The sequence below is a fragment of the Aplidium turbinatum genome, chromosome 5, assembly GCF_918807975.1.
Source record: "Aplidium turbinatum chromosome 5, kaAplTurb1.1, whole genome shotgun sequence".
In the NCBI taxonomy this organism is placed as follows: Eukaryota; Metazoa; Chordata; class Ascidiacea; order Aplousobranchia; family Polyclinidae; genus Aplidium; species Aplidium turbinatum.
In genome coordinates this window covers 22,976,964-23,000,806 of record NC_137476.1, presented here as the reverse complement: position 1 = coordinate 23,000,806, position 23,843 = coordinate 22,976,964, and the positions used below count along the sequence as shown (strand labels likewise).

At 44.5% G+C, this 23,843-nt stretch overlaps 10 protein-coding genes across 10 annotated transcripts; 2 read left to right on the top strand and 8 right to left on the bottom strand.

Moving 5' to 3' along the window:
- Positions 1-3,875: 3,875 nt before the first annotated feature.
- Positions 3,876-4,244, bottom strand: LOC145770631 (histone H2B.1-like). Its single transcript, XM_082582322.1, has one exon. It carries the CDS (start codon positions 4,239-4,241, stop codon positions 3,879-3,881), a length of 363 nt encoding a protein of 120 aa, XP_082438448.1. The 5' UTR covers positions 4,242-4,244; the 3' UTR covers positions 3,876-3,878.
- A 285-nt stretch (positions 4,245-4,529) lies between these two features.
- On the top strand, positions 4,530-4,977 carry LOC145770630 (histone H2AX). Its single transcript, XM_082582321.1, has one exon. The coding sequence runs from the start codon at positions 4,530-4,532 to the stop codon at positions 4,905-4,907; it is 378 nt and encodes a 125-aa protein (XP_082438447.1). The 3' UTR covers positions 4,908-4,977.
- A 497-nt stretch (positions 4,978-5,474) lies between these two features.
- LOC145770673 (histone H3) lies at positions 5,475-5,965 on the bottom strand. The gene has a single exon (XM_082582366.1). It carries the CDS (start codon positions 5,883-5,885, stop codon positions 5,475-5,477), a length of 411 nt encoding a protein of 136 aa, XP_082438492.1. The 5' UTR covers positions 5,886-5,965.
- Positions 5,966-6,172: 207 nt separating this feature from the next.
- LOC145770493 (histone H4) lies at positions 6,173-6,542 on the bottom strand. Its single transcript, XM_082582157.1, has one exon. It carries the CDS (start codon positions 6,499-6,501, stop codon positions 6,190-6,192), a length of 312 nt encoding a protein of 103 aa, XP_082438283.1. The 5' UTR covers positions 6,502-6,542; the 3' UTR covers positions 6,173-6,189.
- A 228-nt stretch (positions 6,543-6,770) lies between these two features.
- Positions 6,771-7,384, bottom strand: LOC145770629 (uncharacterized). The gene has a single exon (XM_082582320.1). The coding sequence runs from the start codon at positions 7,382-7,384 to the stop codon at positions 6,791-6,793; it is 594 nt and encodes a 197-aa protein (XP_082438446.1). The 3' UTR covers positions 6,771-6,790.
- A 9,188-nt stretch (positions 7,385-16,572) lies between these two features.
- LOC145770560 (histone H2B.1-like) lies at positions 16,573-16,941 on the bottom strand. Its single transcript, XM_082582244.1, has one exon. The coding sequence runs from the start codon at positions 16,936-16,938 to the stop codon at positions 16,576-16,578; it is 363 nt and encodes a 120-aa protein (XP_082438370.1). The 5' UTR covers positions 16,939-16,941; the 3' UTR covers positions 16,573-16,575.
- A 285-nt stretch (positions 16,942-17,226) lies between these two features.
- On the top strand, positions 17,227-17,674 carry LOC145770559 (histone H2AX). Its single transcript, XM_082582242.1, has one exon. It carries the CDS (start codon positions 17,227-17,229, stop codon positions 17,602-17,604), a length of 378 nt encoding a protein of 125 aa, XP_082438368.1. The 3' UTR covers positions 17,605-17,674.
- Positions 17,675-18,171: 497 nt separating this feature from the next.
- Positions 18,172-18,662, bottom strand: LOC145770677 (histone H3). Its single transcript, XM_082582373.1, has one exon. The coding sequence runs from the start codon at positions 18,580-18,582 to the stop codon at positions 18,172-18,174; it is 411 nt and encodes a 136-aa protein (XP_082438499.1). The 5' UTR covers positions 18,583-18,662.
- Positions 18,663-18,886: 224 nt separating this feature from the next.
- LOC145770495 (histone H4) lies at positions 18,887-19,256 on the bottom strand. Its single transcript, XM_082582159.1, has one exon. The coding sequence runs from the start codon at positions 19,213-19,215 to the stop codon at positions 18,904-18,906; it is 312 nt and encodes a 103-aa protein (XP_082438285.1). The 5' UTR covers positions 19,216-19,256; the 3' UTR covers positions 18,887-18,903.
- A 228-nt stretch (positions 19,257-19,484) lies between these two features.
- LOC145771038 (uncharacterized) lies at positions 19,485-20,098 on the bottom strand. Its single transcript, XM_082582780.1, has one exon. It carries the CDS (start codon positions 20,096-20,098, stop codon positions 19,505-19,507), a length of 594 nt encoding a protein of 197 aa, XP_082438906.1. The 3' UTR covers positions 19,485-19,504.
- Positions 20,099-23,843: the final 3,745 nt, after the last annotated feature.

Sequence of the window (23,843 nt, the reverse complement as noted above, 5' to 3'; positions counted from 1 at the left end):
TCCTTGTTTACTGAAACAGTTAATTGCAAGACATCTGTTGTGAAGCGAAGTGACGACACCACTCTTGCTTGGCGATGAATATTCTGATAAAACCGCTCGCCTCGTTATAAGTGCGCAAAACAAGTGGCCTCGTTTATTAGGCATTGTTAAAGAAGTCAAAAGTGTTGTTAAAGGAGCTTGGCCTTGCAGTAGCGTTGTTCAACTAATTTTGTTGCTGCGGTATTCGAAGATAAATATTAACATGTAACGCTGGATAGGCTACTGGGTACGAAATGCGTTCTTTTCAACCAACCTAAAATTTTATTAGTGCGGCCCGCCACAACTCTCCTTAGTGCTTAAGTGGCCCGCATGCAAAAAATTCAAGGTCTTTGAGCACTGTTGATTATTAAAAAAAAAAGCAGAAAAACAACAACTTGAGACCAAGTTGGAACTATTTTAGAGGGCGCCCGTGTAAAGCTTGAAAAAGTCGCCAGATGAGGACCACCCTATAAGGTGGACGTTATGAAGTAGTAGAAATTGTGACCAGTGCTTTTTCATTTTTTTCCGTTTTGTTGCAGGCCTGCAGCATGGGATTTGTATAACAGCGTATGCTATGTGCAATAAAGCGGTCAACCACATATTGCTCATGAAGGGATTGACCGACTGTGACTATAGTTTGATACCTTGTGGGTGCCCAAACAGGCACGGTACAGTTGCGCACATTTATTCAATTCAATTTATTTTTCTTTGTCAGAATGCAAGAGAAATGATATTGTGAAAAAGAAATACAGTAACAAAACCAACAAAAGGAAAAGGTGGCAAAACCTTAATTAATGCTTTAAGACGTGCATGAAAAGATCTAATATTGCGGCATATGCATCGATAAAAATATACTCAAGCAAGGCCTGCAGCATGGGATTTGTATAACAGCGTATGCTATCTTCAATAAAGCGGTCAACCACATATTGCTCATGAAGGGATTGACCGACTGTGACTAGTTTGATACCTTGTGGGTGCCCAAACAGGCACGATACAGTTGCGCACATTTATTCAATTCAATTTATTTTTCTTTGTCAGAATGCAAGAGAAATGATATTGTGAAAAAGAAATACAGTAGCAAAACCAACAAAAGGAAAAGGTGGCAAAACCTTAATTAATGCTTTAAGACGTGCATGAGAAGATCTACTGTAATAATATTGCGGCATATGCATCGATAAAAATATACTCAAGCACGGCCACCAAACCAAACCTGATACTTTAAAACAAGTAGACGAATTAGTTAGCAATCAGTCGTCTTCTCGTTCGCCAATTCTTGAAGCAATGAGAACACGACTGAACTCTAACAACATCGCAAAAACAAACTAATACACACACACATATCGTAATTAGGCAACGGACTATCAAAACAAGAACTATTTGCAGACTTTATACAGAAATAAAGTGTTCGCAGCAACGACATTAAAAAGCCTATAGATTGCAAAAGAAATACACAACGTGGCAGCTCATTACCAAGATAAAACAGTTAAAAAAGCTTGGTTTTTAAATTAAATTCCTGCACATGTAAGAGCATCATAAGAAAGATCAGTGGCGTATCCTGGTTGGTTGAGCAAGGGAAGCAATAAAACTCGTGAGGGAATAGAGCGTGCCGAAGGCACGTGTTTTTTAGGGGGGTCCGGGGGCATGCTCCCCCGGAAAATTTTTGCAAAATTACACTCAAATAATGAATTATACTGCTTTCTGGAAACACTGTTAGGGTAATTTTTGTATGAAATTTATTAGCAGATAAACAGCTATTAACTTATTAAAGGCAGCTCTTACACACGAACGGGCAAAGGGCAAAAATGCGACTATAATTAGAGAACACCAAAAACTCAGCTACAAAGTCAAGTCTAGCTTAGACCTCACATATCCTGTCTTATTCCAAAGTCTATCCAGCCAGGATAACAGTGTAAAGCCAACATTTGGCTCAAACTTTTGCTTACAAGGCCGATATTATAACCATAACAGTGCCCTAGATTTTCTCATTACACAGCTCACTGGCACAACATCCAACAGAGCAGAGTTGCCAGACTATGAAAAAGTCTTAAAGCCAAAATAATACAAAGAAAAGGCCAAAACAAGGAAAATATTAGACAAAAAAGGCTAAATGGATATATTTACCTGTTTCTATCAAAAATAATAAAATTTACATATATATTTTATAACTTGTAGTGGATTTTAATAAATTGTAGCAAAAATAATTCTGAAAGTAGCCCAAAAAATAGCAAGTTAGCCTATAAAAGTAGCGGATGAGTTTTGATCCGCCACATTACGAGTATTAAACAAGTATAGAACATGTATTGAACAATGTTGAATATGGTTTCATCTGGTAAGGTTACAATATTAGAAAAATATTGATTATCATGCATTTTGAAAAGTTATTTAAAAAAAAACTAATTCGCGGAATTTGGCTAATCTGGCAACTTCGCGACTGGAAGCAATTTTTAAATCGCTTCCAGCGATTAGTTAAAAGAAACGTAAATTGCGAAAACTTTGCGCTGCTTTTTTCCTTTCTTTCAAACTTGTTTCTTCTTATTGCAAAAACGAGAGCAACGGATGCAATACGAATCTTCGCTTCCGTTGGCTTCCAACTTTTTTAAAATTAAAACCGAGTTCAAAATCATACGGGGGGCATGAGTTAAAAACCGTTCTAAATCGCATTTAGGTAAAGAAATTACGAAATCGTTTTACTGAAAAATATCAGCTTCTCTTTTTTCAATTTTGACAGGGGAAGCAATGCTTCCCTTGCTTCCATTGAGGATACGCCCCTGAGAAAGATGATGATATAGCATAGGGTGTTTTTGGTATCGCCAATATAACAAGAGGTGAATCATCTTTGATAGCGTCAGTGAGGGATGGAGTGTTTTCGAGAGGAGGAGACTCTTTGGTAGTGCCGATGAAGGATGTAGTGTCTGAGTTGTTTCAAGCATCTTTTTCAAACCAACCTAAACAATAATCTCACGAAAAGTCAAGCGATCTTCTGAACAAACGTAACAGCCTATAATAATCAGTAGGAAGGTAGATGCAAGCTTGTAGTAACTTGGTGATATGGCAAACATTAAATTATGCAACACGGTATAGTAGCTTATTCATGGAAGAATAAAGATATTAATCATCATCCTCATCCATTCGGGTGTAATGTATGATAAGATATACGTATAGTAGAATATGTTAATGTACAATATAGTAATATAGGTAGGAAAAATTTACGAAAGTGGCATTTGGAAAGGCATGCTATACCAGGATTTGGTGCAACAATCAATAATAGAGTCAGATGATTAAAGAGTTGCGGCATAGGTTGATTTGGAGAATGCAAGTGCTTTTTCAGGTTACTGCAAAATATTGAAAAGGTTGCGATTTCAGTGATGGTCCCACACTTTAACTCCACTTGTGGCTCCCCAAATCAACAAATACAGAAAGTAGATGTGGTTTGGGCCAATTTATCGTTCTTTGTCCGAATTGAATCTCCACCCGGCATAATGTTTGTGCTCGCTGAAACGTTTTCGGAATCGCAACGAGTGCGGTTGCTTGGCACGGGAAATGTAACGCTTTGCAAGGTAAGAAAAACCTGTCAAGACAGACGTCGGGGGTTAGGACAACTGAAATTAAAGAAGCGACCCAGGTTACCTCAAGGGCTGTGTTTGGTTGAAACGAAAAGGAATTTTCGAAGTCCACCTCAAAGAAAACTTGTCTGGCTCAGTGAGTAATTTCGAACGTCTGCGAAACGGGCGTCGAGGCTTTCGCGAACGAAAAATGCTGATGAAACACAGCAGCCAGCAACCAACCCGGTGAAAAGACTCTTTTGCTTTACAAGGTGGCTCTGAAAAGAGCCGTTTGTTGTTTGAAATGCAGGTCGTCGTTTACTTGGAGCTGGTGTACTTCGTGACTGCTTTGGTGCCTTCGGACACGGCGTGCTTCGCCAGTTCGCCGGGCAACAGCAATCGAACGGCAGTCTGGATTTCGCGACTGCTGATGGTCGCTCTCTTGTTGTAGTGAGCCAGACGGGACGCTTCAGAGGCGATGCGCTCGAAGATGTCATTCACGAAAGAATTCATGATGCTCATCGCCTTGCTGGAGATTCCCGTGTCCGGGTGGACTTGCTTGAGCACCTTATAGATGTAGATGCTGAAACTTTCCTTTCGCTTTGCGCGCCTCTTCTTCTGCTTGTCGGCAGGTGCGGTTTTCTTGACAGCTTTCTTGCTTCCCTTGCTTGCGGACGCCATTTCGCTAGTTTGCTCAAAAGACGAGTGATAAAGCGCGCATCGTAGATTTTTGCTTTATAGCTCGAGCGTATGCAAATGAAGCGTCGAGTGGCTGCTGGATTTGGCCAATGAAAAAAATGAAACGCGCGTCGCTGTTTTTCCATTGGCCAGCGCTGGCGCGCGCCATAAAAACCGTCAGATTTTCGACGACAGCTCGGATGGTATAAAAACTCGTTTTGCGCGCTCTGCTCGGTAAATTCTGATTCTATTTTGTTTTCAACTACTTTGCAAACCTCAATTAATTGAAACATGTCAGGACGTGGCAAAGGCGGCGGAAAATCCAAGGCGAAGCCAAAGAGCAGGTCGTCGCGAGCTGGTCTTCAATTTCCAGTCGGTCGTGTGCACAGACTCTTGCGCACTGGACATTACTCGGAGCGCGTTGGTGCAGGAGCACCAGTGTACCTTGCGGCCGTGCTCGAGTACTTGAGCGCCGAGGTGTTGGAGTTGGCCGGTAACGCCGCCCGCGACAACAAGAAGACGAGAATCATTCCCCGTCACCTTCAGCTCGCCATCCGCAACGACGAGGAACTGAACAAGCTTCTGGGCGGAGTCACCATTGCACAAGGTGGTGTTTTGCCCAACATCCAAGCCGTGCTCCTTCCCAAGAAGACTTCGAAGAAAGCTTAAGTCGGCGATTTTTGCCTTTCGCACAAAACGGCTCTTTTCAGAGCCACCTCATGTTGCAAAAGATGTAATGAACGCAAAGGTTCTTGTGTTGACACGACCAGCTACAATATGGCCAGGTTTGAGCGCGTGCAATTTCAATGAAATAATGAGCCCAAAATCTCGGTTTTACTAGTCGTGGTGGTTTCGTTTTGAGAGAAGTGTGCTCTTCTCTGCGGTGTCAAATGAAATCGCAGCGGTTGCTGAAAATTTAAATGAATTCGCCCGAAAACATGCTATACCTACAACTACTGAGCATTATGGCTGAAAAGCAATTTCACCGTCATGCACAACGCGCCCAGGAGCGTAGTTTGCGCTAAATAATAAGCTATTTAGGTAAGGCTACTGGCTGCGCCCTCAAACCAAGGGCTGTTCAAACTGAAGTCTCGTTTCGAAAAAAGAAACACCTTGAACATTTTGCTCAGGATCGCCGACAACTTTTCGAATAGCCCTACGCTTTACTCGCGCAGCCAAGTCTCTTTCACAGTGACAGGTGGCTCTGAAAAGAGCCGTTTGATGCGAGGACGACGCTTAAGCGCGTTCTCCGCGGATGCGACGGGCTAGCTGGATGTCCTTGGGCATGATGGTGACCCGCTTGGCGTGGATCGCGCACAGGTTGGTGTCTTCGAACAGGCCGACAAGGTACGCCTCGCTGGCTTCTTGCAGAGCCATGACGGCGCTGCTCTGGAAACGAAGGTCGGTCTTGAAGTCTTGGGCGATCTCGCGAACCAGTCGCTGGAAGGGAAGTTTGCGAATGAGCAGTTCAGTTGACTTCTGGTAACGTCTGATTTCACGCAAGGCGACGGTTCCCGGTCGATAGCGATGAGGCTTCTTGACGCCCCCGGTGGCTGGGGCGCTCTTGCGAGCGGCCTTCGTTGCCAGCTGCTTTCGGGGCGCTTTGCCACCAGTTGACTTGCGAGCGGTCTGCTTAGTTCGAGCCATTTCGCGATTTTTTATTGTTCTTCTCTTGACAAGAGGTCTGACTGCACCGGCAAGCGTGATGGCTTATATAGCGTCGGCGAGCCGAGTCAGGAGAGATCTCATTGGCTCTGAGCAAAGCGCGCGCTCTTTTGTCAGCCAATCGGGCGGCGAGTTGAAAACTGAGCATAATTTCTCAACGACCTTAATTTTCTCGGTCCCGGCGAACCGTGCGTGCCCGAAGGACTCGCGCGGTAAAAGTCTCTTTTCAAAAGTTTAAGTGGCCCTGAAAAGGGCCGGTTTGTTGTTGCTGTCATTGATGAGCCTTCTAACCGCCGAAACCGTACAGGGTTCGTCCTTGGCGCTTCAGCGCGTAAACGACATCGAGGGCGGTGACTGTCTTTCGTTTTGCGTGCTCGGTGTAGGTGACGGCGTCGCGAATCACGTTCTCAAGGAAGACCTTCAACACGCCTCGGGTTTCTTCGTAAATCAAGCCGGAAATGCGCTTGACACCGCCTCGACGAGCGAGTCGCCTGATAGCGGGCTTGGTGATTCCCTGGATGTTGTCACGCAAGACTTTTCTGTGGCGCTTAGCGCCTCCCTTTCCCAAACCTTTTCCTCCTTTGCCACGTCCAGACATTTTCGTAAGATGGATGCAAATACAACAAAAATTCAACACAAAGTGAAATTAACTTAGCAAGTGTTCTCTGACGGCACGTTTGCTGACTTATCTATCGCAATTTCGAACGCCGTCGAAACACTTTCCGGCCGCCAATGGCGCGAGAGATCAACGTCGAAAAATGGCGTCGCATCGCGCTGGACTGGTCGCCGAACGCATCGAAGTGCTCTTTTCACGCAGTGATGGGTGGCTCTGAAAAGAGCCGTTTTGCGAATGCTCACCGCTGCTGCTGACGACGACGTGTGACAGCTCACTTCTTTCCAGATTTCTTCGCCGCTGGCTTCTTGGCCACTTTCTTCGCGGCCGGCTTCTTGGTCTTTTTGCTGGCGGCGGTCGCCTTCTTGGCAGCCGGCTTTTTGACTGCGCCCTTTTTGGCAGACGGTTTCTTGGGGCTGGACTTTTTGACAGCGGTCTTTTTCGATCCGCTCTTGGTCGTCGCCTTCTTGCTCGCAGTCTTTTTGGCAGCGCCACCGGTCGCCGTTTTCTTGACAGTCTTCTTAGCGGCGGTCTTTTTCACCTGGGCAGCTGTCTTCGGCTTTTTGGCAGTCGTCTTCTTTTTCTTCGGCTCGGTTGCAGCCTTCTTGAGCTTGAAGGAACCAGACGCGCCACTGGTGGTGCCTTTGGTACTCACGATCTGCTCGCTGGCGCGTAGCCGCTTAATCGCGGAGCAGACCAGCCTGGTGGCGTTGTCGCCGACCTGGTGATTGTCTTTGATGTACTTCAGAATCTTCTGACGGGAAGATCCGCTTCTGTCTTTGAGAGCACCGATCGCACCTTTCACCATGTCCGCATAGGGAGGGTGCGCGGCGGTTTTCTTTTGCTTTTTCGAAGCGTCGGTTGACATTATTTTGCTCGTTTGGATTGCTGAATATGTAATGCTTTTGTTGATCGATCGCGCGCGTCGCCGCGATAACAAATTAGTACCGCAATTTCCGACCAAAGCGAAACGATATCGCGGCGGCGGCGCGCGTGCAATCTCGCGTTGATCCATCTAAAACCTGTGCTTGTGCGGGGTCGATCGACGCCGCCCTGGTCGCAGATCTCCTCTTCAGGGGCCCGATTCTGCCTGACGTTGGCCGCCAAACAAACCGGGTCGTCAGCTGACTGAAGCGCTGGCGAATTGGTTTGACCTGGCTTCTGCCAAGACGCCTCGATAGCAGGCAGCTAAAGACTTTTCGGCGACAAACTCATGCGCTTACGATTTTGACGCGGCTGTGTGCAAACAAGCTTGAGTCGGCCCCAGTCCGTGCACGCTTGCGCGATTGCCACGCGCATGGCTCGAACGGACTAGGGCCCAAAAGCACAGCTTTTCGGTCGTCTGTCGCACAGGCCTTGATCTTAGCACGCTCGCAAGGACACGACGGCTCCGCGTGCCTGTCGCAATCGCACGTACGTTTGCCGCCACCTGGCGATGGAAAAACTGGGCCCCTTTTGCAAAGGAACCGCACGGTTGCTTTCGGTGTTGTTCCATTTGCATTGTTTCTTTTCAAATCCTCCTCCAAGAACTCATTGAGCTCATTGCTCATGTAGTACAGGAAGTGTCGGTTGCAAGCAAGGCCACACAACCCAGACAACAAACGGCACAAAATTCAACAAAAGCAAAGAAAGGCGCCGCACGTGCAGCATTGAACAGTATAGCCTAATGGAAGATTGTAGAATGATATTTTGGGTTCTTTTGGAGACTGCAAATTGGGCTACCACAAGATGTTGAGAGCGATAACCAGCTCCATTTCGAACGTTTTGTCAGTCAGAACGACCGACTTTGTCAAGGATCTCATTCTCAAACTGTTTTGCCAAGGATGCTGAGAGACAGGTAAAAACTACCAGTTCAGCAGCATCACGGCACAACATAAAAACCAACTGACGAGACGAAGATGCTTACAAGATGCAAAGGTCCAAAACGCACAAAATTGCCGTTCAATTTTCTTGGCAACGCAGAAGATTCCGTGCGTTTTTGATCTCAAAAAGTTATCTTGCCAGTTCCAATATTGATGACGTGGATGTGCCATCATCATGATCGGACAGGAAAAGAAAAGGGACATGAAAGAAACCCATCACCAGGCTGGAAGCCGACGCGATGTGGCTCGGGAGGGCATGATGATGAGCTCTTGCTACGACCAGTGATCACACAGTATAGCCAAAGACGGTTGAGCTTCGAGATCCAAAGGCATTGTTTCTGGCGATGGATGTGATGAGCTTGTGGATATGTGCGTCGGAGTCCTGATGGTGTTGGTGTAGCTCTCGTCTCTTTTGTGACGCTGTCGTTGCTGTTGAGATCTACAAACACAGACATTTGCAGTGGACAATATTGCTTTGGTAGCCTTTTACATGTAGTGTAAGCCATTTCGGATGGTTGATTGAAGCCTTCGCAAGTGTGCAGAACGGCCTCAAGTGAATTTCCCACTGGGTATCCGATTTGCTTAGATGCTGTTTTAATTTGTGGACAAAAGTGAAGTAGGAAATTCGTTTCATGTTTTCGCTCCTGTGAAGTCTGTTAGATGCTGAGTAGGCTGAGTGGTGTTTTTGAAAGCTATGGAACGTTTAGCGAGTCCTCATCACGACCTCTTGTGGACAGGCGGTGAACCGCCTTGGGGTATTTAAAAAGATTAGAGGAGCGAACAGTGCCGGATTAAGGGTCTGCTGGCCTGTAGGCACATTTTATAAGTGGCCCGAAAATCAGGGTTGCCAACTAAAATATTGAAATTATCAGTGTTGCCAAATCATTGTCACAAAGATCGTTGTTGCAACTATAACACAGGGTACCGTGCAAAAACTTGGCCATATGCCTAACTAAATAACAACTTAGCGCGTTTTTGCAATTGAAAACACGTTAACTAGTTTTTGGAGGTCAATCTTACGGAGTAGATCGCTTTCGATACACAAAAGTGCCAGTGTACCAAGACGTTGTTGACACATTGTTGATCGTTTGACGTCTTTAATTCGTTTCAGTTGTGAAAACGAGCGTTCCCCCGAGCAATTCGTAGCCATTAGAGACAAGTGCATTCTAAGTGCTACTTCAGTGTTCGGAAGTGCATTATAAACACCAGTTGTGTGCAGCATTTTAAACATCTTCTGGGCCCTTCCTGTTGCTGCTGTTTCATCGCGTCTTTGCTCTTTATAGTCTTTATACCAGCACATAAACTGACGAAATTCTGATGAGAAGCCGGAAGAAAGGTCCTTTGAATACACACCAACCAGACCTGCAACAGCAACATCGATGTCTTTAACAGACATGGAGTCGTACTCTGTCAAAACTCCAAACCTCTGCAGCACCATGGAATATGCATCGATACGTTTCTGTAGTCGCTCTTTAGTTGGTCGATGATCACATAAAACGTGTTGATTTTAAATTTTTGCTGGCCCGACATTCCTTCCACTGTCCACATCATCTGTAGCAGCTCCATCACTGACATTCTTCTGTCGCTTTGGTGCTCGCCGACTTTCAGATTTATATATGCTGCTGCCACAGCAATCACGTGCCTGCTGCCAATAACAGTCAAAATTCTCTCTGCACTCATCCAAGAATTTATCCACCAATGGCTAGTGTCAGTTCGATAGTGGAACTTTGAAGCAACTTGCTACTAGTATTGAAGCGCTGCAAAATATTGTTTTGAAGTGACAACATGTTTCAATTCGTCTTTTTTTAAAGATTTTTGCGACCTTTACTTCATCTGGAAATACAGAGCAATTAAGATAAATACTTTTTACTTTAGAAAATAATTATTTTGAAAACATGACCAAATTTCTACTGATTTTAAAGTGGCCTGGATTTTTGACTGGCCTTGTAGGCACGTGCCTACTTTGCCTAATGGTTAATCCGGCACTGGGAGCGAATTATTGTGAGATTTGTACGCGAAAAGACCAATTTTCAGTGCACTTTCAAACAATTAACAATTAAAATTCACTCTCACTCACTATTCACTTTATAAGATAATATTCACTCTAAAAATGCTGAAAAAATCTGCGTGCCAATCACACTTCACACGACTTTTAAACGCTAGCCTATTGTCAAAGGGGAAGATGGGGAAGGTCCAAAGTATCAAGTTATACTCGCGATTTTGACTGCTATCAAGCGCTGCAGATCGGCGTCCAGTCAAATCTGAAGCCTTGCACGTTGACATGGCCTGCGCATATGGGTAAAAGACAAAAACCTGAACAATGTCGTCAACTAGAAAGGAAAGGGACAAACCGAAACCGACAATATCTTAGGCAGGACTTGTCCAACATTATAATTCGTATTTTTGAAACGATTAGACGACTTTGCTTTTAGAATAGACCGAGACATGAAGAACTGATCGCATTGCATGTTTTCGTTTCGGAATCTGGCAATTAACTCCCCATTATGTTAACTTCTGGAGCACTGCCATTGAAAACAGCTTAAAATTGCGCTTCGCTTTTCCCCCCGTCTTGCCAGGTAATCCGGCAGGATCTCGTACAGCATCAGTCAGAAATTCCAACACAAAATTTTTAGCAGGGGGGGCAACATAAAAAAGTGCCAAAGTACACACTTTTATTGAAATTGCCCAGATGTATCGCAACAGCTTTCTCGACTGAGCTTAAGAACACAAACATTGCAATCGGAAATAGGGCCACTGTGACTGCTGGCCGCCGTGACCTGGCCAACAGAACCTGTGCACTTCGCGTTGACTCTGTTTGATATGCAGTAAGCAGCTTAGAAGACCATCGAAAAGGCCTTCCATTCAGATGCAAGGAAATAATTCTGGTCACTTAGAAAGAAGGATTTTTATGTTGCTTTCCAAAAGTGTTAACAGCAGGGCTGATATCAATTTTGTCCAAATAAAGAAAAAAAAAAATTAATGTACACGCTCAGTGCAAACAAACTTTTACTTGGCTATAGGTCCAATCAGAGTTGCCAGACTAATGAAAAGGTCTTAAATCCAAAATAATACAAAAAAAGGCCAAACAAGGAAAATGTTAGATAAAAAAAAATGCCAAATAGATATTTACGTGTTTCTATCAAAGTAATGTCCGTAGTATTCATTTTTATTGATATTTTATGACATGTAGCGGGTTTTAATAAATCGTAGCAAAATTTTTCTGAGAGAGCCCGAAAAATAGCAAGTACAAATGAACTGTAGCGGATGAGTTTTAATCCGCTGCAGTGGCGACATCTGGCACCACTGACTGGCTGAGAGTGTGATAGCAGTCTGACTCGGCGCCGGCGTCACATTACAAGTATTAAACAAGTATAATATAGCACGTGCATTGAACAATGGTGAATACGGTTTTCATCTGGTAAAGGTTGCGATGTGTGAGAAATATTGCTTATTATGCATTTTGAAGATTAATTTAAAAAAAGGCCAAATTTAAGGCCAAATCTAGAAAAAGGCCAATATTACGGCCTATAGCACGAAAGTAAGACAAAATGTTAGCTGTCATCTGATGTTCTAGAACAGGGGTCACCAAATGGCGGCCCGCGGAAGGTATCAGCGTACAAGTATAACCAAAAAGACTTTTCTTGATGAGTTAAAGAGCATGAAGGCAAAAAATACTTTCCGGGACTTGGCATATTTTTGCTTTGCATAACGATTCCACCGACCGACCAATCAGATTGTAGTTCTAGGTGGAGGTCGCTTAAAGTTATACCAATGCGATGTCCAACTACACTGTCCCGGTGATTGATTAAAATGCCTGTTTTCGAACTTCGAAATTGTCTGTAAACACTATTGTGCATTTCACCGTTATTGTGTTTCACGAGCAGTGTTCCCTTTATACAAGTTTTTGTTGGCAAAATAGGTCGGTATGCAAACTCAATTTATAAAAAAATGGCAAAATATTATATTTTCAAAAAAAATTAAAAGACTTTTTTGGTTTTAATACGAAAATATTTAGCATAGCAGGCTACTGCAAAATGTTGTTAATCAACAAGTCTTGCCATGCTGATGAGCACCGCAAGTGACAGTTGTCTAATAATCAAAAAAAGACGTTTATAGAGATTCTCACAAAAAGGATAAAAAACCAAGTCGTTGCTTTTTCAGAAGGAGCACTGTTCATAAGTTACGACAGAAACGTTTTTTTCGGTGATTTCCACAAGAGTTTGTTTCATGGTGCCTGGTTTCTTTCTCCCTGTTATTGGAGCCTATTTTCACTGATATGTTTGCAGGTCACTATTGTTGCCTGTAATGCGATGTGTCAAACATTTCCTTGTTTACTGAAACAGTTAATTGCAAGACATCTGTTGTGAAGCGAAGTGACGACACCACTCTTGCTTGGCGATGAATATTCTGATAAAACCGCTCGCCTCGTTATAAGTGCGCAAAACAAGTGGCCTCGTTTATTAGGCATTGTTAAAGAAGTCAAAAGTGTTGTTAAAGGAGCTTGGCCTTGCAGTAGCGTTGTTCAACTAATTTTGTTGCTGCGGTATTCGAAGATAAATATTAACATGTAACGCTGGATAGGCTACTGGGTACGAAATGCGTTCTTTTCAACCAACCTAAAATTTTATTAGTGCGGCCCGCCACAACTCTCCTTAGTGCTTAAGTGGCCCGCATGCAAAAAATTCAAGGTCTTTGAGCACTGTTGATTATTAAAAAAAAAAGCAGAAAAACAACAACTTGAGACCAATTTGGAACTATTTTAGAGGGCGCCCGTGTAAAGCTTGAAAAAGTCGCCAGATGAGGACCACCCTATAAGGTGGACGTTATGAAGTAGTAGAAATTGTGACCAGTGCTTTTTCATTTTTTTCCGTTTTGTTGCAGGCCTGCAGCATGGGATTTGTATAACAGCGTATGCTATGTTCAATAAAGCGGTCAACCACATATTGCTCATGAAGGGATTGACCGACTGTGACTATAGTTTGATACCTTGTGGGTGCCCAAACAGGCACGATACAGTTGCGCACATTTATTCAATTCAATTTATTTTTCTTTGTCAGAATGCAAGAGAAATGATATTGTGAAAAAGAAATACAGTAACAAAACCAACAAAAGGAAAAGGTGGCAAAACCTTAATTAATGCTTTAAGACGTGCATGAAAAGATCTAATATTGCGGCATATGCATCGATAAAAATATACTCAAGCAAGGCCTGCAGCATGGGATTTGTATAACAGCGTATGCTATCTTCAATAAAGCGGTCAACCACATATTGCTCATGAAGGGATTGACCGACTGTGACTAGTTTGATACCTTGTGGGTGCCCAAACAGGCACGATACAGTTGCGCACATTTATTCAATTCAATTTATTTTTCTTTGTCAGAATGCAAGAGAAATGATATTGTGAAAAAGAAATACAGTAACAAAACCAACAAAAGGAAAAGGTGGCAAAACCTTAATTAATGCTTTAAGACGTGCATGAGAAGATCTACTGTAATAATATTGCGGCATATGCATCGATAAAAATATACTCAAGCACGGCCACCAAACCTGATACTTTAAAACAAGTAGACGAATTAGTTAGCAATCAGTCGTCTTCTCGTTCGCCAATTCTTGAAGCAATGAGAACACGACTGAACTCTAACAACATCGCAAAAACAAACTAATACACACACACATATCGTAATTAGGCAACGGACTATCAAAACAAGAACTATTTGCAGACTTTATACAGAAATAAAGTGTTCGCAGCAACGACATTAAAAAGCCTATAGATTGCAAAAGAAATACACAACGTGGCAGCTCATTACCAAGATAAAACAGTTAAAAAAGCTTGGTTTTTAAATTAAATTCCTGCACATGTAAGAGCATCATAAGAAAGATCAGTGGCGTATCCTGGTTGGTTGAGCAAGGGAAGCAATAAAACTCGTGAGGGAATAGAGCGTGCCGAAGGCACGTGTTTTTTAGGGGGGTCCGGGGGCATGCTCCCCCGGAAAATTTTTGCAAAATTACACTCAAATAATGAATTATACTGCTTTCTGGAAACACTGTTAGGGTAATTTTTGTATGAAATTTATTAGCAGATAAACAGCTATTAACTTATTAAAGGCAGCTCTTACACACGAACGGGCAAAGGGCAAAAATGCGACTATAATTAGAGAACACCAAAAACTCAGCTACAAAGTCAAGTCTAGCTTAGACCTCACATATCCTGTCTTATTCCAAAGTCTATCCAGCCAGGATAACAGTGTAAAGCCAACATTTGGCTCAAACTTTTGCTTACAAGGCCGATATTATAACCATAACAGTGCCCTAGATTTTCTCATTACACAGCTCACTGGCACAACATCCAACAGAGCAGAGTTGCCAGACTATGAAAAAGTCTTAAAGCCAAAATAATACAAAGAAAAGGCCAAAACAAGGAAAATATTAGACAAAAAAGGCTAAATGGATATATTTACCTGTTTCTATCAAAAATAATAAAATTTACATATATATTTTATAACTTGTAGTGGATTTTAATAAATTGTAGCAAAAATAATTCTGAAAGTAGCCCAAAAAATAGCAAGTTAGCCTATAAAAGTAGCGGATGAGTTTTGATCCGCCACATTACGAGTATTAAACAAGTATAGAACATGTATTGAACAATGTTGAATATGGTTTCATCTGGTAAGGTTACAATATTAGAAAAATATTGATTATCATGCATTTTGAAAAGTTATTTAAAAAAAAACTAATTCGCGGAATTTGGCTAATCTGGCAACTTCGCGACTGGAAGCAATTTTTAAATCGCTTCCAGCGATTAGTTAAAAGAAACGTAAATTGCGAAAACTTTGCGCTGCTTTTTTCCTTTCTTTCAAACTTGTTTCTTCTTATTGCAAAAACGAGAGCAACGGATGCAATACGAATCTTCGCTTCCGTTGGCTTCCAACTTTTTTAAAATTAAAACCGAGTTCAAAATCATACGGGGGGCATGAGTTAAAAACCGTTCTAAATCGCATTTAGGTAAAGAAATTACGAAATCGTTTTACTGAAAAATATCAGCTTCTCTTTTTTCAATTTTGACAGGGGAAGCAATGCTTCCCTTGCTTCCATTGAGGATACGCCCCTGAGAAAGATGATGATATAGCATAGGGTGTTTTTGGTATCGCCAATATAACAAGAGGTGAATCATCTTTGATAGCGTCAGTGAGGGATGGAGTGTTTTCGAGAGGAGGAGACTCTTTGGTAGTGCCGATGAAGGATGTAGTGTCTGAGTTGTTTCAAGCATCTTTTTCAAACCAACCTAAACAATAATCTCACGAAAAGTCAAGCGATCTTCTGAACAAACGTAACAGCCTATAATAATCAGTAGGAAGGTAGATGCAAGCTTGTAGTAACTTGGTGATATGGCAAACATTAAATTATGCAACACGGTATAGTAGCTTATTCATGGAAGAATAAAGATATTAATCATCATCCTCATCCATTCGGGTGTAATGTATGATAAGATATACGTATAGTAGAATATGTTAATGTACAATATAGTAATATAGGTAGGAAAAATTTACGAAAGTGGCATTTGGAAAGGCATGCTATACCAGGATTTGGTGCAACAATCAATAATAGAGTCAGATGATTAAAGAGTTGCGGCATAGGTTGATTTGGAGAATGCAAGTGCTTTTTCAGGTTACTGCAAAATATTGAAAAGGTTGCGATTTCAGTGATGGTCCCACACTTTAACTCCACTTGTGGCTCCCCAAATCAACAAATACAGAAAGTAGATGTGGTTTGGGCCAATTTATCGTTCTTTGTCCGAATTGAATCTTCACCCGGCATAATGTTTGTGCTCGCTGAAACGTTTTCGGAATCGCAACGAGTGCGGTTGCTTGGCACGGGAAATGTAACGCTTTGCAAGGTAAGAAAAACCTGTCAAGACAGACGTCGGGGGTTAGGACAACTGAAATTAAAGAAGCGACCCAGGTTACCTCAAGGGCTGTGTTTGGTTGAAACGAAAAGGAATTTTCGAAGTCCACCTCAAAGAAAACTTGTCTGGCTCAGTGAGTAATTTCGAACGTCTGCGAAACGGGCGTCGAGGCTTTCGCGAACGAAAAATGCTGATGAAACACAGCAGCCAGCAACCAACCCGGTGAAAAGACTCTTTTGCTTTACAAGGTGGCTCTGAAAAGAGCCGTTTGTTGTTTGAAATGCAGGTCGTCGTTTACTTGGAGCTGGTGTACTTCGTGACTGCTTTGGTGCCTTCGGACACGGCGTGCTTCGCCAGTTCGCCGGGCAACAGCAATCGAACGGCAGTCTGGATTTCGCGACTGCTGATGGTCGCTCTCTTGTTGTAGTGAGCCAGACGGGACGCTTCAGAGGCGATGCGCTCGAAGATGTCATTCACGAAAGAATTCATGATGCTCATCGCCTTGCTGGAGATTCCCGTGTCCGGGTGGACTTGCTTGAGCACCTTATAGATGTAGATGCTGAAACTTTCCTTTCGCTTTGCGCGCCTCTTCTTCTGCTTGTCGGCAGGTGCGGTTTTCTTGACAGCTTTCTTGCTTCCCTTGCTTGCGGACGCCATTTCGCTAGTTTGCTCAAAAGACGAGTGATAAAGCGCGCATCGTAGATTTTTGCTTTATAGCTCGAGCGTATGCAAATGAAGCATCGAGTGGCTGCTGGATTTGGCCAATGAAAAAAATGAAACGCGCGTCGCTGTTTTTCCATTGGCCAGCGCTGGCGCGCGCCATAAAAACCGTCAGATTTTCGACGACAGCTCGGATGGTATAAAAACTCGTTTCGCGCGCTCTGCTCGGTAAATTCTGATTCTATTTTGTTTTCAACTACTTTGCAAACCTCAATTAATTGAAACATGTCAGGACGTGGCAAAGGCGGCGGAAAATCCAAGGCGAAGCCAAAGAGCAGGTCGTCGCGAGCTGGTCTTCAATTTCCAGTCGGTCGTGTGCACAGACTCTTGCGCACTGGACATTACTCGGAGCGCGTTGGTGCAGGAGCACCAGTGTACCTTGCGGCCGTGCTCGAGTACTTGAGCGCCGAGGTGTTGGAGTTGGCCGGTAACGCCGCCCGCGACAACAAGAAGACGAGAATCATTCCCCGTCACCTTCAGCTCGCCATCCGCAACGACGAGGAACTGAACAAGCTTCTGGGCGGAGTCACCATTGCACAAGGTGGTGTTTTGCCCAACATCCAAGCCGTGCTCCTTCCCAAGAAGACTTCGAAGAAAGCTTAAGTCGGCGATTTTTGCCTTTCGCACAAAACGGCTCTTTTCAGAGCCACCTCATGTTGCAAAAGATGTAATGAACGCAAAGGTTCTTGTGTTGACACGACCAGCTACAATATGGCCAGGTTTGAGCGCGTGCAATTTCAATGAAATAATGAGCCCAAAATCTCGGTTTTACTAGTCGTGGTGGTTTCGTTTTGAGAGAAGTGTGCTCTTCTCTGCGGTGTCAAATGAAATCGCAGCGGTTGCTGAAAATTTAAATGAATTCGCCCGAAAACATGCTATACCTACAACTACTGAGCATTATGGCTGAAAAGCAATTTCACCGTCATGCACAACGCGCCCAGGAGCGTAGTTTGCGCTAAATAATAAGCTATTTAGGTAAGGCTACTGGCTGCGCCCTCAAACCAAGGGCTGTTCAAACTGAAGTCTCGTTTCGAAAAAAGAAACACCTTGAACATTTTGCTCAGGATCGCCGACAACTTTTCGAATAGCCCTACGCTTTACTCGCGCAGCCAAGTCTCTTTCACAGTGACAGGTGGCTCTGAAAAGAGCCGTTTGATGCGAGGACGACGCTTAAGCGCGTTCTCCGCGGATGCGACGGGCTAGCTGGATGTCCTTGGGCATGATGGTGACCCGCTTGGCGTGGATCGCGCACAGGTTGGTGTCTTCGAACAGGCCGACAAGGTACGCCTCGCTGGCTTCTTGCAGAGCCATGACGGCGCTGCTCTGGAAACGAAGGTCGGTCTTGAAGTCTTGGGCGATCTCGCGAACCAGTCGCTGGAAGGGAAGTTTGCGAATGAGCAGTTCAGTTGACTTCTGGTAACGTCTGATTTCACGCAAGGCGACGGTTCCCGGTCGATAGCGATGAGGCTTCTTGACGCCCCCGGTGGCTGGGGCGCTCTTGCGAGCGGCCTTCGTTGCCAGCTGCTTTCGGGGCGCTTTGCCACCAGTTGACTTGCGAGCGGTCTGCTTAGTTCGAGCCATTTCGCGATTTTTTATTGTTCTTCTCTTGACAAGAGGTCTGACTGCACCGGCAAGCGTGATGGCTTATATAGCGTCGGCGAGCCGAGTCAGGAGAGATCTCATTGGCTCTGAGCAAAGCGCGCGCTCTTTTGTCAGCCAATCGGGCGGCGAGTTGAAAACTGAGCATAATTTCTCAACGACCTTAATTTTCTCGGTCCCGGCGAACCGTGCGTGAAATGAGCGCCGGCGTGCCCGAAGGACTCGCGCGGTAAAAGTCTCTTTTCAAAAGTTTAAGTGGCCCTGAAAAGGGCCGGTTTGTTGTTGCTGTCATTGATGAGCCTTCTAACCGCCGAAACCGTACAGGGTTCGTCCTTGGCGCTTCAGCGCGTAAACGACATCGAGGGCGGTGACTGTCTTTCGTTTTGCGTGCTCGGTGTAGGTGACGGCGTCGCGAATCACGTTCTCAAGGAAGACCTTCAACACGCCTCGGGTTTCTTCGTAAATCAAGCCGGAAATGCGCTTGACACCGCCTCGACGAGCGAGTCGCCTGATAGCGGGCTTGGTGATTCCCTGGATGTTGTCACGCAAGACTTTTCTGTGGCGCTTAGCGCCTCCCTTTCCCAAACCTTTTCCTCCTTTGCCACGTCCAGACATTTTCGTAAGATGGATGCAAATACAACAAAAATTCAACACAAAGTGAAATTAACTTAGCAAGTGTTCTCTGACGGCACGTTTGCTGACTTATCTATCGCAATTTCGAACGCCGTCGAAACACTTTCCGGCCGCCAATGGCGCGAGAGATCAACGTCGAAAAATGGCGTCGCATCGCGCTGGACTGGTCGCCGAACGCATCGAAGTGCTCTTTTCACGCAGTGATGGGTGGCTCTGAAAAGAGCCGTTTTGCGAATGCTCACCGCTGCTGCTGACGACGACGTGTGACAGCTCACTTCTTTCCAGATTTCTTCGCCGCTGGCTTCTTGGCCACTTTCTTCGCGGCCGGCTTCTTGGTCTTTTTGCTGGCGGCGGTCGCCTTCTTGGCAGCCGGCTTTTTGACTGCGCCCTTTTTGGCAGACGGTTTCTTGGGGCTGGACTTTTTGACAGCGGTCTTTTTCGATCCGCTCTTGGTCGTCGCCTTCTTGCTCGCAGTCTTTTTGGCAGCGCCACCGGTCGCCGTTTTCTTGACAGTCTTCTTAGCGGCGGTATTTTTCACCTGGGCAGCTGTCTTCGGCTTTTTGGCAGTCGTCTTCTTTTTCTTCGGCTCGGTTGCAGCCTTCTTGAGCTTGAAGGAACCAGACGCGCCACTGGTGGTGCCTTTGGTACTCACGATCTGCTCGCTGGCGCGTAGCCGCTTAATCGCGGAGCAGACCAGCCTGGTGGCGTTGTCGCCGACCTGGTGATTGTCTTTGATGTACTTCAGAATCTTCTGACGGGAAGATCCGCTTCTGTCTTTGAGAGCACCGATCGCACCTTTCACCATGTCCGCATAGGGAGGGTGCGCGGCGGTTTTCTTTTGCTTTTTCGAAGCGTCGGTTGACATTATTTTGCTCGTTTGGATTGCTGAATATGTAATGCTTTTGTTGATCGATCGCGCGCGTCGCCGCGATAACAAATTAGTACCGCAATTTCCGACCAAAGCGAAACGATATCGCGGCGGCGGCGCGCGTGCAATCTCGCGTTGATCCATCTAAAACCTGTGCTTGTGCGGGGTCGATCGACGCCGCCCTGGTCGCAGATCTCCTCTTCAGGGGCCCGATTCTGCCTGACGTTGGCCGCCAAACAAACCGGGTCGTCAGCTGACTGAAGCGCTGGCGAATTGGTTTGACCTGGCTTCTGCCAAGACGCCTCGATAGCAGGCAGCTAAAGACTTTTCGGCGACAAACTCATGCGCTTACGATTTTGACGCGGCTGTGTGCAAACAAGCTTGAGTCGGCCCCAGTCCGTGCACGCTTGCGCGATTGCCACGCGCATGGCTCGAACGGACTAGGGCCCAAAAGCACAGCTTTTCGGTCGTCTGTCGCACAGGCCTTGATCTTAGCACGCTCGCAAGGACACGACGGCTCCGCGTGCCTGTCGCAATCGCACGTACGTTTGCCGCCACCTGGCGATGGAAAAACTGGGCCCCTTTTGCAAAGGAACCGCACGGTTGCTTTCGGTGTTGTTCCATTTGCATTGTTTCTTTTCAAATCCTCCTCCAAGAACTCATTGAGCTCATTGCTCATGTAGTACAGGAAGTGTCGGTTGCAAGCAAGGCCACACAACCCAGACAACAAACGGCACAAAATTCAACAAAAGCAAAGAAAGGCGCCGCACGTGCAGCATTGAACAGTATAGCCTAATGGAAGATTGTAGAATGATATTTTGGGTTCTTTTGGAGACTGCAAATTGGGCTACCACAAGATGTTGAGAGCGATAACCAGCTCCATTTCGAACGTTTTGTCAGTCAGAACGACCGACTTTGTCAAGGATCTCATTCTCAAACTGTTTTGCCAAGGATGCTGAGAGACAGGTAAAAACTACCAGTTCAGCAGCATCACGGCACAACATAAAAACCAACTGACGAGACGAAGATGCTTACAAGATGCAAAGGTCCAAAACGCACAAAATTGCCGTTCAATTTTCTTGGCAACGCAGAAGATTCCGTGCGTTTTTGATCTCAAAAAGTTATCTTGCCAGTTCCAATATTGATGACGTGGATGTGCCATCATCATGATCGGACAGGAAAAGAAAAGGGACATGAAAGAAACCCATCACCAGGCTGGAAGCCGACGCGATGTGGCTCGGGAGGGCATGATGATGAGCTCTTGCTACGACCAGTGATCACACAGTATAGCCAAAGACGGTTGAGCTTCGAGATCCAAAGGCATTGTTTCTGGCGATGGATGTGATGAGCTTGTGGATATGTGCGTCGGAGTCCTGATGGTGTTGGTGTAGCTCTCGTCTCTTTTGTGACGCTGTCGTTGCTGTTGAGATCTACAAACACAGACATTTGCAGTGGACAATATTGCTTTGGTAGCCTTTTACATGTAGTGTAAGCCATTTCGGATGGTTGATTGAAGCCTTCGCAAGTGTGCAGAACGGCCTCAAGTGAATTTCCCACTGGGTATCCGATTTGCTTAGATGCTGTTTTAATTTGTGGACAAAAGTGAAGTAGGAAATTCGTTTCATGTTTTCGCTCCTGTGAAGTCTGTTAGATGCTGAGTAGGCTGAGTGGTGTTTTTGAAAGCTATGGAACGTTTAGCGAGTCCTCATCACGACCTCTTGTGGACAGGCGGTGAACCGCCTTGGGGTATTTAAAAAGATTAGAGGAGCGAACAGTGCCGGATTAAGGGTCTGCTGGCCTGTAGGCACATTTTATAAGTGGCCCGAAAATCAGGGTTGCCAACTAAAATATTGAAATTATCAGTGTTGCCAAATCATTGTCACAAAGATCGTTGTTGCAACTATAACACAGGGTACCGTGCAAAAACTTGGCCATATGCCTAACTAAATAACAACTTAGCGCGTTTTTGCAATTGAAAACACGTTAACTAGTTTTTGGAGGTCAATCTTACGGAGTAGATCGCTTTCGATACACAAAAGTGCCAGTGTACCAAGACGTTGTTGACACATTGTTGATCGTTTGACGTCTTTAATTCGTTTCAGTTGTGAAAACGAGCGTTCCCCCGAGCAATTCGTAGCCATTAGAGACAAGTGCATTCTAAGTGCTACTTCAGTGTTCGGAAGTGCATTATAAACACCAGTTGTGTGCAGCATTTTAAACATCTTCTGGGCCCTTCCTGTTGCTGCTGTTTCATCGCGTCTTTGCTCTTTATAGTCTTTATACCAGCACATAAACTGACGAAATTCTGATGAGAAGCCGGAAGAAAGGTCCTTTGAATACACACCAACCAGACCTGCAACAGCAACATCGATGTCTTTAACAGACATGGAGTCGTACTCTGTCAAAACTCCAAACCTCTGCAGCACCATGGAATATGCATCGATACGTTTCTGTAGTCGCTCTTTAGTTGGTCGATGATCACATAAAACGTGTTGATTTTAAATTTTTGCTGGCCCGACATTCCTTCCACTGTCCACATCATCTGTAGCAGCTCCATCACTGACATTCTTCTGTCGCTTTGGTGCTCGCCGACTTTCAGATTTATATATGCTGCTGCCACAGCAATCACGTGCCTGCTGCCAATAACAGTCAAAATTCTCTCTGCACTCATCCAAGAATTTATCCACCAATGGCTAGTGTCAGTTCGATAGTGGAACTTTGAAGCAACTTGCTACTAGTATTGAAGCGCTGCAAAATATTGTTTTGAAGTGACAACATGTTTCAATTCGTCTTTTTTTAAAGATTTTTGCGACCTTTACTTCATCTGGAAATACAGAGCAATTAAGATAAATACTTTTTACTTTAGAAAATAATTATTTTGAAAACATGACCAAATTTCTACTGATTTTAAAGTGGCCTGGATTTTTGACTGGCCTTGTAGGCACGTGCCTACTTTGCCTAATGGTTAATCCGGCACTGGGAGCGAATTATTGTGAGATTTGTACGCGAAAAGACCAATTTTCAGTGCACTTTCAAACAATTAACAATTAAAATTCACTCTCACTCACTATTCACTTTATAAGATAATATTCACTCTAAAAATGCTGAAAAAATCTGCGTGCCAATCACACTTCACACGACTTTTAAACGCTAGCCTATTGTCAAAGGGGAAGATGGGGAAGGTCCAAAGTATCAAGTTATACTCGCGATTTTGACTGCTATCAAGCGCTGCAGATCGGCGTCCAGTCAAATCTGAAGCCTTGCACGTTGACATGGCCTGCGCATATGGGTAAAAGACAAAAACCTGAACAATGTCGTCAACTAGAAAGGAAAGGGACAAACCGAAACCGACAATATCTTAGGCAGGACTTGTCCAACATTATAATTCGTATTTTTGAAACGATTAGACGACTTTGCTTTTAGAATAGACCGAGACATGAAGAACTGATCGCATTGCATGTTTTCGTTTCGGAATCTGGCAATTAACTCCCCATTATGTTAACTTCTGGAGCACTGCCATTGAAAACAGCTTAAAATTGCGCTTCGCTTTTCCCCCCGTCTTGCCAGGTAATCCGGCAGGATCTCGTACAGCATCAGTCAGAAATTCCAACACAAAATTTTTAGCAGGGGGGGCAACATAAAAAAGTGCCAAAGTACACACTTTTATTGAAATTGCCCAGATGTATCGCAACAGCTTTCTCGACTGAGCTTAAGAACACAAACATTGCAATCGGAAATAGGG

Bases quoted from the DNA above. Each gene is read 5' to 3' on its own strand.
- LOC145770631 (XM_082582322.1), bottom strand. From the start codon at position 4,241: ATGGCGTCCGCAAGCAAGGGAAGCAAGAAAGCTGTCAAGAAAACCGCA.
- LOC145770630 (XM_082582321.1), top strand. From the start codon at position 4,530: ATGTCAGGACGTGGCAAAGGCGGCGGAAAATCCAAGGCGAAGCCAAAG.
- LOC145770673 (XM_082582366.1), bottom strand. From the start codon at position 5,885: ATGGCTCGAACTAAGCAGACCGCTCGCAAGTCAACTGGTGGCAAAGCG.
- LOC145770493 (XM_082582157.1), bottom strand. From the start codon at position 6,501: ATGTCTGGACGTGGCAAAGGAGGAAAAGGTTTGGGAAAGGGAGGCGCT.
- LOC145770629 (XM_082582320.1), bottom strand. From the start codon at position 7,384: ATGTCAACCGACGCTTCGAAAAAGCAAAAGAAAACCGCCGCGCACCCT.
- LOC145770560 (XM_082582244.1), bottom strand. From the start codon at position 16,938: ATGGCGTCCGCAAGCAAGGGAAGCAAGAAAGCTGTCAAGAAAACCGCA.
- LOC145770559 (XM_082582242.1), top strand. From the start codon at position 17,227: ATGTCAGGACGTGGCAAAGGCGGCGGAAAATCCAAGGCGAAGCCAAAG.
- LOC145770677 (XM_082582373.1), bottom strand. From the start codon at position 18,582: ATGGCTCGAACTAAGCAGACCGCTCGCAAGTCAACTGGTGGCAAAGCG.
- LOC145770495 (XM_082582159.1), bottom strand. From the start codon at position 19,215: ATGTCTGGACGTGGCAAAGGAGGAAAAGGTTTGGGAAAGGGAGGCGCT.
- LOC145771038 (XM_082582780.1), bottom strand. From the start codon at position 20,098: ATGTCAACCGACGCTTCGAAAAAGCAAAAGAAAACCGCCGCGCACCCT.